The sequence below is a fragment of the Gymnodraco acuticeps genome, unplaced genomic scaffold, assembly GCF_902827175.1.
Source record: "Gymnodraco acuticeps unplaced genomic scaffold, fGymAcu1.1, whole genome shotgun sequence".
NCBI lineage: Eukaryota > Metazoa > Chordata > Actinopteri > Perciformes > Bathydraconidae > Gymnodraco > Gymnodraco acuticeps.
In genome coordinates, this window is record NW_022990545.1 from 12,403 (window position 1) to 28,334 (window position 15,932).

At 46.6% G+C, this 15,932-nt stretch overlaps 1 protein-coding gene across 1 annotated transcript in view; it reads right to left on the bottom strand.

Annotated features, from left to right (window-relative positions):
* Positions 1–1,070: 1,070 nt before the first annotated feature.
* LOC117553419 (fibrosin-1-like protein) overlaps positions 1,071–15,932 on the bottom strand; it is a 391,517-nt gene continuing 376,655 nt past the window's right edge. Inside the window, exons 7-8 of the mRNA XM_034227323.1 lie at positions 7,232–7,280; positions 1,071–1,150 (exon numbers count right to left, since the gene is read on the bottom strand). Of these exons, the coding sequence (XP_034083214.1) occupies positions 1,071–1,150; positions 7,232–7,280 (129 nt within the window). The remainder of the gene's footprint in view (positions 1,151–7,231; positions 7,281–15,932) is intronic.

A 15,932-nucleotide genomic window follows, 5' to 3' on the forward strand; every position in this document is an offset into this window, starting at 1 on the left:
TGTAGTGGCTCTACTTTAAAGAGTCCTCTCCTGCTGATGTTCAGGTGTATATCAGTATGTAGTGTCTCTACTTTAAAGAGTCCTCTCCTGCTGATGTTCAGGTGTATATCAGTATGTAGTGTCTCTACTTTAAAGAGTCCTCTCCTGCTGATGTTCAGGTGTATATCAGTATGTAGTGTCTCTACTTTAAAGAGTCCTCTCCTGCTGATGTCCAGGTGTATATCAGTATGTAGTGTCTCTACTTTAAAGAGTCCTCTCCTGCTGATGTTCAGGTGTATATCAGTATGTAGTGTCTCTACATGTCTCCATGCTTTAATGTTCAAAAAGCTCTTTATTTGTCTCATACTGCTTGTGCTGCAGCACCTCTTTTCACCCTCTGTCTGAAACCAGAGCCCAGTCTGCTCTGATTGGTTAGCTGGCCGGCTCTGTTGTGATTGGTACTGAACTTAGCCTTTGCAGATTGCACAACAACACAATACAGGAGAGAGAAAACCTCGTTAAGACCTCGGTGTATAGTTAAGAAGGAACCCGAACACAGACACTGCTAAGAAGCATAGCACTCTTTGCTGTCAATGGGATTTGTTTGCTTATAATAGTACATTATTAAATTAACATTTTCTCAGTCAGCTCTGGGTCAAAGCCTCAGCATAAATTCACATGTGCTTTTTTGTTGGCATTGCGTGCAACCCTGCTGCTGGTGTGTTAGCCGAAGTGAGGGGAATCATGTGCGTGGAGAGGCCTGGATGGCATTTTATCATTTAACCTGACCTGAAAAGACAGCAGTGAAAGCCTCAGGGGAGCGCCGGCCTCCGTTGAGATGGCTTTGAGTTCACAGTTTACCGCTAAAGTGATTCAGTATATTCACTTTTCCTTCGTCCAATACGCTGAAGATGTATGGTTAAAGTGCAGCAGCCAAAATGCCGGTCATGCCCCTGACAACTTATCCTCAAACCCCCCTCATGGCCTTTAGTGATTCTGTAATTGCTCCCTCTGCACAGCTAAAGCTGGATCCATATTCAGTCAATGAACGCAGCAGCAGCAGCACACAATGGAGCCTAATCACACAGCCTTCAATGTGACGATAGGAGATCACCACCTGCGATGGCAGATGACAGGCGCTGATAGGACTGAGTGACAGGTGTCAGGCGTCCTGACGGGGACAAGAGGGACACAAACACTGACTGTTTCACGGTTAAAGCTCAACAGGCAGTAACCCGATACTCTAACAGGGGCTAAGTTCATATTTCATGCACACTGGGCACTCTGCACTCTTCTAATGGACGTAATAGTGCTCTACAGGGGCCACAAAGTGCACATAGGGATAGTATGACATATCAGCAATGATTTTACAAGCCAGCTAATTGCCATGCATTACAAACAGGCGGCCTTTAAGAGCCGCTGCAGTGTCACAATACTTCCTGAGTCAAGCAAAACCAAACAATTCCCTTCAGTCAGTTGTTCCAGGTGCTAGGCCATGGAGGGGATTGTGGGTAATGTGGTCTCTTTGACTGGCTGCCACTCTACATAAATACTACATGACGGTGTGATCGTAATTTAAAACGCTATAAATATTGAAGAAGAATTAAAATGATTTATGAAACACCGCGGTGTAAAATGGATGTGTGTGTGTGTGTGTGTGTGTGTGTGTGTGTGTGTGGGAGTGTTTTGTCTCCTCTCACTCCGAGAACGATGAGCAGCGGTGGTGCAAGCTGGGAATTCTGTAATTGCTTTTTCTGTCCCCGAAGCAGGCCTTACTGCTTTAAATCAAAAAAGGCAATCTCTGTCAGTAATGGCTCAATTAATAATTAAACACGTGTCTTATCTCCGCCGAGCTCTCCCTATTTATTTTCATCTCTCCGACAGGGATGGCTGCACAAACAGCATTAGCACTATCAATAAAGGGAGCATTAATATCAGCCTTTTCCTCCACAAACAAATCACCAAGCTCCTGAACTGCCCTGTGTCTGTGAACAGTAATAACCCAGAGATTAATAAAGAAACAAGACATTATTCTTTGCTTTGCTCCCAAGTATTCCTCTCCCTGAACTGAGTGCTAGCTAGCCCATTCTGTTCTTTGCTAGCAGCTTCTACCGTTTACAGTGACATCACTACGTAAAGATTGCACTTCTATTGGCTAGCGCTCCAACACATTGTTGGGATAGGCGAAGGGGCGGGACATCTCTTAGCGGTTGACCAATCACAACAGAGCCGGCCAGCTAACCAATCAGAGCAGATTGGGCTCTGGTTTCAGACAGAGGGTGAAAAGAGGTGCTGCAGCACAGGAAATAGAGCTTTTTGACAGACATATCACAGTTGAGGCACAAAATACAAATATAAACCTGAAAATGAGAATATTAGGGCCCCATTAATATCGAAATAAACACATGAGCTGCTGCTGAAGCTGAGTAACAATAGATGTGAGTCAAGAGGTTTATTTCATGCATCCTAAACCTCTATCTCCAGTTTGCACATACAGTAGTGTGACTCTCACAGTGCCCTAACACCACCATAAGTGCTACGTCAATACAGAAACATCTGTCTTCTTGATAAAGAAAGCATGTCCAGCGAGCTGCCTGGACTTTGTCAGACAAATCAGAGGCGAGGCTCGCCAGGCTTGGATTCCTCAGCGGTGATGGCTGCTTTCAATTCCAGCGTTTGCTAATCTGGCTGTGGGAAGCCTTTGCGCAGCAGCCCTCGTGTTTTTCCAACAACATGTCTGCCCTCCAGCCAGACACACACACTCCATCTACCTCCACTCAATCCCGACTCAGCGGCGGTGAAAAGCTGATTAGTTGGTCAGAGGGTCAACCTCCATTCATTATTTAATGGGTGAGAGGCTGCGAACAGTCCAGCTCGGTGATACATTACACAGCCCTGGCCAGAGGAGAGCTGCCCGGCCGAATACAAACATGCTCCCTTGTCCACTTCACTATGGCTGAGAGGCCCTCAATCCCCCCTGCCCCTGACCTTGCCGCTCCCTCTCAAATCACCGTCCTTCTCTGGCATTCAGAATCCAGCAGGTGGGACTGCGATTCACTTTCTGTAAGCTTGCACTGCAGCAGGGCTGTAGCTAAGGCTGGCCCAGGTAACAGAGGATGAGGAGGAGGAGGAGGAGGAGGAGGAGGAGGAGGAGGAGGAGGAGGAGGAGGAGGAGGAGGAGGAGGAGGAGGAGGAGGAGGAGGAGGAGGAGGAGGAGGAGGAGGAGGAGGCCATCTCTTTTATTGACGTGCAGCAAACAGCAGTGGCGGAACAAAGGCCACTCAGCACCTTTTGAGAGAGCAGGTCTGCAGGCAGGGGGGTTGATTAGAGATTCGATACAGGGACCCTGGACTGTGTAGCACATAATGAGAGCTTAGGGAGCGAGCCATGAGCCAATGGGAGAAGGAGGTACGACGCGTTGAGGGTAGAAGAGGTGAGAGGCGGGGTTTTATCATAAGGAATTGATTTCCCAGAATGGAAGATTGATATATGAGAAAAAGGGCTCTAAAGAAAAAAAAAAACAAGGGTACGGGCAGATCCTAAATCCTTAAGCTACAGCATTGGTAATGTGTTTATATATAAACAGTTAGAGGATAAGCCCTAAATCCACTGCCGAGCTAAATGGTTTATGCATTTTGTTTGTTTGTTTACTTCTGCGTCAATTAAGCAAATTGCCCCAAACATCCCTGACGAGCACGAGATCTAAAGTGAGAGGGTTTTGCATTCACGTCAAAAAAGCTTCCATCTCCCCTGTCTTCACCTTTCATGTGGCCTCAGAGAGATGCTAACAGAGTCAGATGTGCATGATGGCCGTGTGTGTGTGTGTGTGTGTGCGTGTGTGTGTGTGTGTGTGTGTGTGTGTGTGTGCTTCTGCTTCTTCGTCTGCACGCTCTCTCCTTCCTTTGTTCCACTGGTCTAATCCAGTATGTGTGGGCCGGTAAATTTAATGGAAACAATTTATTAAGTCCGGCTTAAAATGCCATCTGCAGCTAAGCCTCCCAAAGCCGCTAAGCTCCTGGTTTCGCCCCGGAGCTCGCTGTGTTCACGCTTACTGTAATGCTCTGTTTAAAATGAGCACAACGGGTCAAAATTAATCAGGATTACAAGGGCACAAATCCACTTCAGAAATGGGTTTTCGACCAATCTTTTCTCCTGCTATCCCAAGATGCCCTGGGTTCGTCTGGCGGCCCGCACACTTCACGGGTTTACCGCCACACCACGGCAGGTAGGAAACCAGGCTCAGAGAGAACAATATACTCGTGCTCTTAAACCCACAGATACTGTACAACATTCAACATACCGACTGCAGATTCCAAAGTGCTCTTCAGAGATATTTCCAGCCGCTGACAGCTCGGTGATAACTCCCCACCACTTCCATAGGCGCAGCATAGTGAAATGTTCTAAGAAGGCCTACCGAGTGAAGTGTTTCTCTGAGCTCTGTGGAGGTGCCCTGTGCACGCTCAGCAGCTACATTTAGCTCCTCGTTCGCCTCCAAGCAAGTGACAACAGTAAACTCTGACCTGCTATTCAATAAGAGAAGCCCAGAGTGGAGCACAAGTCTTCCCAGCGCCTTTACTTAAACATGCCATCCTCCAGGAAATCAATAATTGCACGAGGTTTAAGACAGGAAATAAACAAAAAACCGATAGCTGTTAGATAACGCTTGCCCTCTGCTGTACCTTCCTCCAAACCACCAACACACACAGACGTTTAGCAGAACTAGTGCTGGCGTTTGGGAAACAACATCCAAAGAGTACTGCAGTGTTATTACAGACACTATTAACTTGTATAATCTGCACTGTTTGCTTGCGATGTCGAAAAGTAAACAGGAGAGAAAGAAGGCAATGGTGTCTGGGTTTTGCCCAAAACCATGTTTTGTGTGCGTAATTACAGCGCTCTGCCTTCACTGATTACTATGTTGGTCTTTCCTCTCCTCCATTAACCCTGAACCGTTTCATTAGCATGACAGACTGTGGGCCTGTGTGCAATTTGGACTTAACCTCAACCGCTTGTACCCGTAACTGCTCACGGAAATAAAGTTCAGGGAAGGAGCACGATGCCGAATACAAGGAAGAGTAACACTCATTACCAAGAGAAATGTACAAGCTTAACATCATTGCAGCATTATATATTTATGTGTGCCATAACGTGTGTGTGTGTGTGTGTGTGTGTGTGTGTGTGTGTGCATCTGTTGGAGAGCCTAGCAGCCAACAGCTCGACAGGCCTGCTGATCAGAGGAAAGCCTTTCATTGGTCCCACAGGACCGCGAGCGAGAACGGTAATGGGACACATACGCCGCATTCTAAACCAGAGGAAAACACACACACGCACACACACACACACACACACACACACACACACACACACACACACACACACACACACACACACACACACACACACACACACACACACACACACACACACACACACACACACACACACACACACACACACACACACACACACACACACACACACCTAGAATTCATTACAGCTCCAAACAACAACATTGGAATGGGAGACGAGAAAGAAATCACTTCATCACACAGCTGATCTCTCTGCTGTGCTGCCTCACCCTTTATAACCCCTAATTCTAATCTGGTGACCATTCTCACACATCACCCCAAACCGGATCGGGTTGATCTGGGTGACAATCAGGAGAAACTCTGATTGGATTGTGAGGATGTCATTCCAGGGTCCTAATCCTCAGGCACATCAGCATGATCCACAGAGCGCGCCAGCAGACAGGGGAAGAGAGTTTGGAGGCGTGTCAGAGACGGAGGCTGTGTGTGTGCCTGGACTAGCTGTGCTGTGTTTACATGCAGCCTTGTTCCGTACGGGCATGCAGGGGAAATAACCCGCTGACAGCAGCAGTAGCCCGGTGCAGGAGAGATGGAGTCTGACGCGCTCTAGTTGTTTTCTAAACCATGCAAGACTCAAAGTCATTGTGAACGCCGGTTTTGCGAGGCAGACGCTGGTCACAGGTCGTCTGCATCACACAGCCGACAGCCTGTTTCTCTGCTCTGTGTCCGCCATGCTGTTCTACTTAGCAGTCAGAGCTACTGTGCTTAACCAAGCCACACTTTTCTATGTTGTTGAGAGGGAACCTAGCTTTAAGAAGGGGATGTTCTAAGGAGTTAAAATGGAGGTCAACAAAGACATATTTGTGAGTACAGAAAAGCAGGAAGTAGATTTAATGCCAATTCTACAAATATGTCCATTGTCAGAAATGTAAAAATAAAACAAGATGGGTAACAGCCTTCTTTTACAACAACAAATAATGTACCACTGTCATATGTACAGTATACTCTTTATAGCTAGTTTGTCAATGATTGCTACCTTTGTCAACACTCAACATATATTCAACAAACATTGAACATATCAAATAGTAAGCAAGAGAACATATTTCTATTTGACATCCGAGTTGTCTATTACTATTTTGTATTAGTCCATTTGAGGCAAGATCATATTTTTCCAGTATGCCCTGCAGATGCCCCCCCCCCCCCCCCCTAACATGTCCATTGTTTACAGTGTTCTGCCTTTGCACCTCCTTCTCCCTCTGCCTGTGTTAATGGCCCTCTCCCTGCTTCCTGCCCTGGGGGGACGGGGTCTGCATGCTGCTCTCTGTCACTAGTCGCTGATCACGCCTCTCCTCCCTCCCTGCATCCACAACTTGACACCTCTCTCCCTGCTCTGACCCGGCAAGCATCATTACATGTACTCAGTATACAGGTGCAGACATGCTATGCCCGCATTGTACACACAGACACATGTGTGCAGTCTGATGGCCACTTGAGATCATGCATGAACCTACAAAAGCCTTATAATCCACATGTGTGCCTATGTTAACACACACATGAGGCTTGTGTGTTGTCTGGGGGGCTGACAAAGCTCTTTCTTTCCTTTGGCATCCATTATGGTCCAGGCCTGCTGTCAGAGAGCGTGTATTGCCTCAGGGAAGTTCCCATTTGTGGGAGCATGTGGCAGGGAGGCTCTAAATCCCCTCTAATGAACCAATATGCAGGAGGGCTAAGCCTTTGGCGGGGTCGTCCAAGAAATGCCACTCTGCGCTCAGGCAAAAATGTATGCATATGTCATGAGCAGACCTTGTTTATGTCTGCTGACATTTAAATCTGAATGGAAGCTGCAGGATTAGACGGGGGAGATTTGGGGAGAGAAACCCAGTTGCTGCCGTTTGAATGAGGTAAAGACTGAAAGGGGGAATGGAGAAAACAGAGCGGGGTCTTACCTTTGGGTGTGGTGGGGGAAAAGAGCTTCTCCGATCCTACATCAGACACCTGGAAAAACAAGAAGGCAGACATTTAGTGGATTTGTCCAATTTAAACTAATACTATTACGTATCAAAATCATTTGTCTGCCATTAAAAGCCTTATTCTGACCCAAACGTGGCCATTAGTGCATGGAGGAGAAGGCCAGCTGCCACAGATATCATCACACATTCAATCAAAATACTCCATTCAGCCAACAAGAAGAGTTCCCTCTGTACCCGACGGTCCCTGCCTGGCTCTCTCCTGTCGAGGTAACATTAGGTGGCACTGTTGTGCCACCTGAAAAGCCTCCAAAGAAATGCTGTCAGAGACGAGGAAGTCAGTAAGGTGGCTATGCAGCATTAGAAGCACAAAGGCTCCTGCACGCACGCTCAGAAAATCACATTTTGTTCTGAAATATCTTTTGAATGGAATAACACATCTCATGAATAGAATGTGGTTCTACTCCGAAAGCAATATCCTTATTTCACAGATTCAATATCAAAGACAATATCAGCTCGTTCTGAGAGTAAACAGATAACCCGTCAACAACATGAGCAGTTATTGGGTCAAAGCAGTTGTTACAGATGTGTGACTGACAGTGGACCTCAGTCGAATGGACGTGAAGGCAGAAAGGCATCTCGCTGTGAGGTGATAGTGGAGACTTGTAGACTAAACACTGCGAGGTATTTTCCTCTCTGCTTCATATGAATATGATTCTGGCAAGCACCATTTAAATCAAAACACTGCATACATTTTTACACATGTTCCGAGGACAGAGAGGAAATGTTTAAACACTGAGCGAAAAGCAGTAAATCCACACAAAACCTGGTATCGTGCAAAACAAATCGGTGTGCCTGGACGATAATATTGGGAATCCAGTCATATCAGCCCATATAGGGGTGTTGTTTAAAGCCAAGATTAGATTTTTCCTTTGCTTTAGATCCTCTCATCCGCGCACTTGTAAAAAGCTGCAAGAGCCGAGCATATGTTCCACCCAAAGGGCCCGAGTGTCCTTAACTGCCATGCTTGTATTTTACGCGGCACAAAGGGAGCATATGTAAAGAACGAACAGTGAATCAGAGTGAGAGCGACAGAGACAAAAAGAGAAACGCAAATCATTTTGTAAACACAGATGGCTGTCCTTGGCATACGTGTTAGTTCTTCACAAGTGTTTTGAGGACGTCCTCTTCTTTCCAAGACCTCCCAATTCCTCCTCCAGTGCCACTGCGGTTTCTTTGCCTGATTCCTTCAACAACTCGCTTTATTCCCACTGCAGCCGTACACAAATAAAAGGTAGAAGACATAACTGTAGAGAGCAAGGCAGACGCAACCATGTATGTTTACTAAAAACATGAAGGATTCTGCAGATTATTATGGAAAGATATAAGCCAGATTTTAAAACTACACTTAAAGGGGCCGCATAAAGCTTTCTTGGTTTCCCTACTGTAGGTTTGTGTGCATGTAAATGGTCTGCACAGGCTATATTCACTGTGCTACCTCTAGAGGGAGTTTTCCTCCCACACAAAATTAACCAATCACAACAGAGCCGGCCAGCTAACCAATCAGAGGGCTCTGGTTTCAGACAGAGGGTGAACATAGGTGCTGCAGCACAGGCAGTATGAGTCAAATAAAGCGCTTTTTGAACATTAAAGCATGGAGACATGTAGAGACACTAGATACAAATATGAACATGTAAAAAATAGGTCCCTTTAAATAAATATTGGTTCATATCAACACCTCAGTGGCATACAGCTTCTGAAGATCTTTAAGAGTGAGCATTAACAGCTGCAACCATGTAAATACTAGTATTTATTGAAAGAATGCTCAACCAAAGTGTTTGATGTAGTCAAGTAGCCCGATGCTAATGTCAGAAGAGGTCAATAACACCTCCTTAGCTGTGTCTTGATGAGTGGAACATTAAATGGAGGGCGAACACTTGACTGAATGGAGAGGTTTCCTGTTTCCGCTTACAGGCAAATGACTTTAGAGGAAAGACAGAGCGTTGTGCTTTGCCCTCTTCCAGTCTCCCAGAACCAGGGCGTCAGGCAGCAACACAGGCTCTTTGTTAGCTTTGGACGACATTAAACGCTCCAGTACCGAAGCCCCGGCAATGCAGCGGCACAACCTCAGCCCTGAATCATGGCCCCGGAGGCCCTGGAAGACGAATGTGGGCTCAGAATGAAGTGAAGCTTGTCAAATGGACACGGGAGCTGGCTCAGGGACTTGCTTAGAGTGGCACGGGGTCACGAAAGCAAGAAACAGACAGGGTAGGTCATAACTCACTACAACGGTTAAAACAATTGTTATGACCAGAGCGGTTATCCAGAGAGCGAGGCAGACATAACGTTCCTGAGAAAGAGAACAGAAAATGCTGTTTATCATGTGCCAGGTTGTCCTTATTCCTTTTTCTGGCTATTTCCAGCTGTTTTATATTCCAAACATATTCCAAGAAACATCGGCACCCGATATTTAGGTTTTAATGCTGTGTCTGGCACCTGCCAAGTCTGCATGACTCAGTCCTATAATCTACAATTACAAGGCCGGCTTACAAAAGCACTTCTTGAAAAGGCATGTCAAAGCAGAGCCCTGATTTGGCGCGCTGAGGTTTATCTGGAACCTTTTGGGTTGCGCTGGTCAAGTAGACATTTTTTCACGGGGCTGTGCTGCTGGCAGTCTGTTAGCCTGCGGTCGTGGTGCGCAGAGGTCATGTATAACACATTCTTCACACTTTCTTTGTTGAGGTAACCCTGGCTGCCATTAAAAACAGACAAGGAAAGATGAGACAGAGGGAAAATATATATAAGGAGAAAAAGAGGCAGACAAAGAGAAAACAGAGAGGAGCAAAGGCCAGGCTTTCCAAAGGAAACAGGGAATTTTAACCATTTCAAAAAAAGAATGGGGGAAATTCAAGCCACATTGCCTGGGAGCCAAAAGCCCTTGGAGCGGGCCGCAGGAAGCCTGACCTTTGAGGGGGCCGTCTGCTATCTGAGCCTGGGGCTTCAGGGGCCCGGCCTCCTCTCTGGAGGGCCGTCAGCAGGCCGATGCTTTCCTTCCCTATTCTATTCATTAGCCACGCTTTATGATTCAGCTTCCTCGGAGCCACACAAGAGCTCCCTGAGGAAGAGACTGCTGGAGAGAGGCAGAAAAGAGGGAGTGAGACTGAGGGAGGGGGAAAAAGCAAGAAGGAGGTCATAGGGCCCAGCCGGGGCCCGGCTCTCAGCAGCTGTGAAATCCTTCCGTTTCCTCGGCAGGCGTAAAAGGAATGAGGGGGAGAAGGAGAGAGAAGGAGGCCAGGGAGGGAGCCGGGCCAGTAAACCCACCATTAGCATGCTAACTCCCCAAAGAGCCACATGCACAACCATCATTCCAAGAATTAGGGAATGACAAATGACAAATTACACTGCTGTTTGTTTTGAAAAGTCCCCAACTTCCCTGAACACCAATGACTTATTGGCTGCATTACTCTCCAGATAACAGCCGCAGAGGGAGAGCAGAAACCCTCGCCATAAGTGAGACATTCACTGCGAGGCAAAATGCATTTGCTGTCACAGCAAAGAAGCAAAGGGGGGTTGGGGGGCTTTGCACATTTTCCGTGTCCACATCGCTTTTAGTTAACAACACAGCAAGCTAATTCATTTCGAAAATCAGAGACAAGCTTAATTGCACTTTTTTTTTTTAAGTGTGAAAACGCTTTCGCTGTTAATTTAAGCACAATGGGCCGACTGAGGGAGGCAGGGGGGGTGCGGGGGGGGGGTAATCAACTGAATGACCTTCAGGCATACATTTATGAAAGGCATTGATCAGTTAAGGCTGCGATTTCACCGAGACAGGAAGGTCAGCTATTACCCAGATTCAATTAACCTCATTTAGTAAAGACTGCTGAGAGACCAATTTTTCTCCCTACATCTCCCCCCCCCCCCCCCTGCTTAATATCAAACGATCCCCGGGCCGTCCATCTACCTTTGATCTGATGATCTGAGCTCCCATTGCATGCCCCGCATTCCTCTGAGCTGAGCGAGTTATTTCCAAACTGGAAGAAACCGTACAGCCAGAGGTTGGGTAAAGCCAGACTAAATAAAAGTGTGTCTCCCCCCCCCCCCTCCCCATTCTCAGTAAAGCAGGTAGAGCCATTCCTCACGGTGGAGATATCATTTTCACACAGGCTGGCGGTGCCATCACCACAGCTGTGGCGTGAAAACAAAGAAACCTGTTAGAAGTCTTTGTTGTGGGCTCATGCCTGCAAAGACTATAATTACAATTTAGTTCTGAGCAATTTGGCACATGCTATGTTCTCGACAGACTGTTGTAGGACAAGTGGTAAAGCCGCTTATCTCAACACTTAAATATACCACAAACCAAACAACAGGCTTTTTTAAATCACTTTTCCTCATATGGAAAGATGAGCAGCTCAATATCCAAACCAGTTTAAAGGGGCAGTATGAAAAATAATCAATCAGGTGACAATCAGCTGTAGCTTAGAGGGTGTTGTGCAAGTGGGTAATCCTAACAGAGCGAAGGATCAGACAACACTCTGTGGTGCAGCTGTATAAGTGGGTTACATGTCCTATAGTGTACGCAAAGACACTCCATGGTCTTGTATACAAGTACAGGGCCACTCGGTGCTGTCGTAATGGGCAGGAACATGGCATTACATTATCTATCAGGTGGCATGACATAAAAAGAAGGGCACATAACCTCACATGAGTGATCAGTCTAGTATTCAGATACTTTACTTAAGTAAAAGTAGGAATACCATGGTATTAAAATACTCAATTACAAGTAAAAGTCATATTTTCCAAATGTTGCTTAAGTAAAAGTCCAAAAGTATCGGCAACATGTACTTTAAATATCAAAAGAAATGTCATATAGTACTCAGATGTTAGTAATAGTAGCAATAATAACTCAAGTGCAGTACTTGATTACATGTACTTCCAACACTGCAAATAAGGTTAAGTATTTCAGTAAGAAGTACAATGCTTCTGAAGTGTAGGGAAGTACAGGACAGTACTTGAGTAAAGTAAATGTTTATACACACACACACACACACACACACACACACACACACACACACACACACACACACACACACACACACACACCACACACACACACACACACACACACACACACACACACACACACACACACACACACACACACACACACACACACACACACACACACACACACACACACACACACACACACACACACACACACACACACACACACACACACACACACACACACACAGTTAATTTGCTCCCCAGCTTGGTGTTTCATCACTGTCAACTTCCTCCTTCACTGACCTCTCTTCCAATTTCCCATGTGCTGTCACCTCAAGTTCCCTCTCTTGTCATGAGGTATATTTCTCTTCAAAGCTAAGATCTGATTGGCCAATACTGCAATAGTTGCCTAAAAGGAAATCCTTGAATGTTTCTCATGTGAAGTCCTGGTTTGAGGTGATTAGGTTTGTTTGTTTTCTGTGTCACACAATGATTCTGAACAGTGACATAAAGAAGCTTATCAGTGCTGATAAGATACAAACAGCTATCAGTCAAACCTTCGCAGGAGCTTGATATTCTCTGTTCACGTGGGAGTATCTCCGCTTTGATAAACACTTCTATTAGCACCCACTTCAACAACTCTCACCCTTTCACCCCAGATACCCGCTAATGCTACTTTAACGATAGCTTTCACAGCGGGTCTACAGCTCCCAGGCTGCAACGGGAGGCACTACATTAATTATCTCCTGCGTTTGTCCCATACATCCATGGTTTGTCCTCGCGCCGTTCTGGAAACTTAATGACCTCTCCGGCGGTCGTTTATTATAAGCCACAGCAGCGTTCCCTCGCATCTCCCTTACCTCAGATTCCCACCCACCGCTGTACCACAACTCGCCTGCTTGTCAGACAGGTGTGGGCCAGCGAGGCTGCAAACCCCCAGTGAGCGCCATGGCATATAAAACACTGACGGAAAATGGCCTCCCACGCAAAGTTGTCAACCGATGCCTCGACTGGAGCATCATTAAGATGATAATGAATTCCATAGTGACTGTGTAGAATGGAGTGGTCTCTTCCCCTTGCGCGCGCACGCACACACACACACACACACACACACACACACACACACACACACACACACACACACACACACACACACACACACACACACACACACACACACACACACACACACACACACACACACACACACACACACACCTCTTTCTGCGTAGCCCCGAGTGCCATTTTCATAGGCACGTAAACCGCATGTTTTATTTTGAAGGAGAGTTAGTAAGAAGTTAGACAGGAAGTTGTTGCTTTGGAAACAACGTGACGGAGATTAACGGAGAAAAGTAATATCTAGGTTACATATAAAGACGGAGAAAGTAAACGATAACCTTTATGGTTAAGTGTTAGCACCCCCCGAAGAGGCACAAGCTCTTACGTTGATATTGGAGATTTCAATCAAAAAAAAAAACGGGTAAACGAACGGATATTCAGAGTACAGCCCTAGTGTGTGTGTGTGTGTGTGTGTGTGTGTGTGTGCGACACAGGGCCATGGCTGACAACTGCTCCCTCTCCCCCTAGCAACAGACGCAGGGAAATGAATGCCGAGAGAGGAGCAGGGAGGCTTGAGCTTTGTGTAAAATATTACCCTTCGTCTCGCTTACTGCTCCCCTCCCTCCCCTCCCCTGGCTGTGCAGCAGTTGCTAGCCCTTATCATGGCTGCCTGTCAGTTTAGTATACAAATTAGCAGTCTATCGGGGGAATGCAGGGGCCTGTTTCATCAGTGGGGAGAAGGGCAGAGGCATGCATTGCATTAAAGAGACAGAGGGTCACAAATCAACGCCTCAGCAGGCCCACAGCCAGCACTAACCAGATAAGGAGAAATGAAGGAAAAAGGAAAAGGCATATTTCACCAGAGAGAATCCAGACCTGCTCACACTCCCTGAAAAAGGCCGGTGGATGAAGGATGGTGGGCTGACTAGAGGGGGGGGGGGTCACAAATTGACTGCAATATCCAACGCTACAGATTACAGACTATAACAAAGAGGACATGGGAAACAGGTACGGCATAAAAATAAGCCCATTTATTAAATGTCAGAGGAAGTGCTTTCAGTTGATTATCGACCAACATTTGCAGGAAATTAGGCGCCCCACTTTCTCCTGTGAAGTGAACCTGTGCATGTTAATACCAGCAGAGACAAAACGACTGCGAAGGGCTCTCATTAAGTGGCATAATGCAATGAGGCACAGTCTAAATTGCGGCAATAAAAGCCGACAGACAAATCATCTCTACCATCGCAATCCATTTAACTCAATTAATGCAACACCGGATTCCAGCTCAGTGGTTTAAAAGCATGCGTGGCTCTTCTCCCTCGTCAGGGGAATAGGGAAGTAGAGAAGAATCTGTTTGAGGGGTGAGATTAGGGTCAGCGTGGCACAGACGTTGGACTATGATTAACTCCTGCACAAGACTATAGTGCCGGGGAAAGACAGAGATAAAGGAACAACTACAGCAGGAGATATGGGTGGCTGTGTTCGCCTCAGACTTTGGAAAGGGCGTGGCCTCCTTTCCTTTTTTGATGTCCGAATGTGTGCCGGCAGCGATAAGACCCCCAGTTAATCTCCCGGTGGAATCAGGGGGGTTGTTTATCTCCCCTGATAACGATCACAGCACCGGTAAATTCTCCGGGCTCTCCAGGCTTCTGGGTAGCCGAGATGCCAGATAGCCCTTTAAGACACGGCTCGCTGCTCCCTGATTGGCTGGTCAACAACCACAACTAAATCCCAGCTCCCTTGAGGACGTGTGATAGGACGGGTCACGGAAACGCACTGTCCCTCTTATCAACATCATCCTTTTGTTGTAAACCCTTTACCCCATTGTCAGCGTGGGTGGTTGGAAGTAAAAGCCTTTCTGGATGTTATTGTCTGAGAGGCAGGATAACAGACAGGCGGATTATTTAAAGGAAAAACTGCTTTCTCCAGAGCTCTCACAATGCGGCACCGTTGTTGCTGTGGAGAGGATCCTGGAGATAATAATAATATTCCTAGTCAGAGCCTTTGCTGCAGTAGAGCTGCCTTAACAGAGAGATACACATCATTCTGACTGGCCCGCCGTGACATAATCGCCCTGCGGAGAGCTGCAGGCAAGCTTGGTAGGCAAACCACCTCTCACTGCAGCTTGTTAAGAGAAAGGTGGCTTTAAGCACAGCTCAAAAGAAACTCCTGTTGAACCTGTTGTTCTTTCACTCCATCTGAACAACGTGAGTCATAGCCCACCGCAGGCTATACTTACATGTTCCTTTCTTCCTCTCTCTCAAGATTGTGCTGCGCTTTTTGACTTCGCTAAAAGGGGGAAAGAAAAACAAACTCGGCAGGATCTTAAATAATGCAGCGATAAAAAAAGCTATGACCCTTTCCCTCGCCTCAACCCACACACAGTGAGTTGCTTCTGCAGTGAGAGACAGCGCACAAAGAGAAGAAGAAGAAGAAGAAGAAGGCAGAGCTGGCACTACTTGGAAATGTGTGGAAGGCTTTGGTTCGCTCCTCTGGGCACGGACACCTTTAATGAGAGGAGAAAATGCGCAGCGAGAGGCAGATCTCACCCGTAGTATGCCAGTGATTTTCAGTAATATGAATCACCTCCCCTCTAACACAAATAAAAATGCTT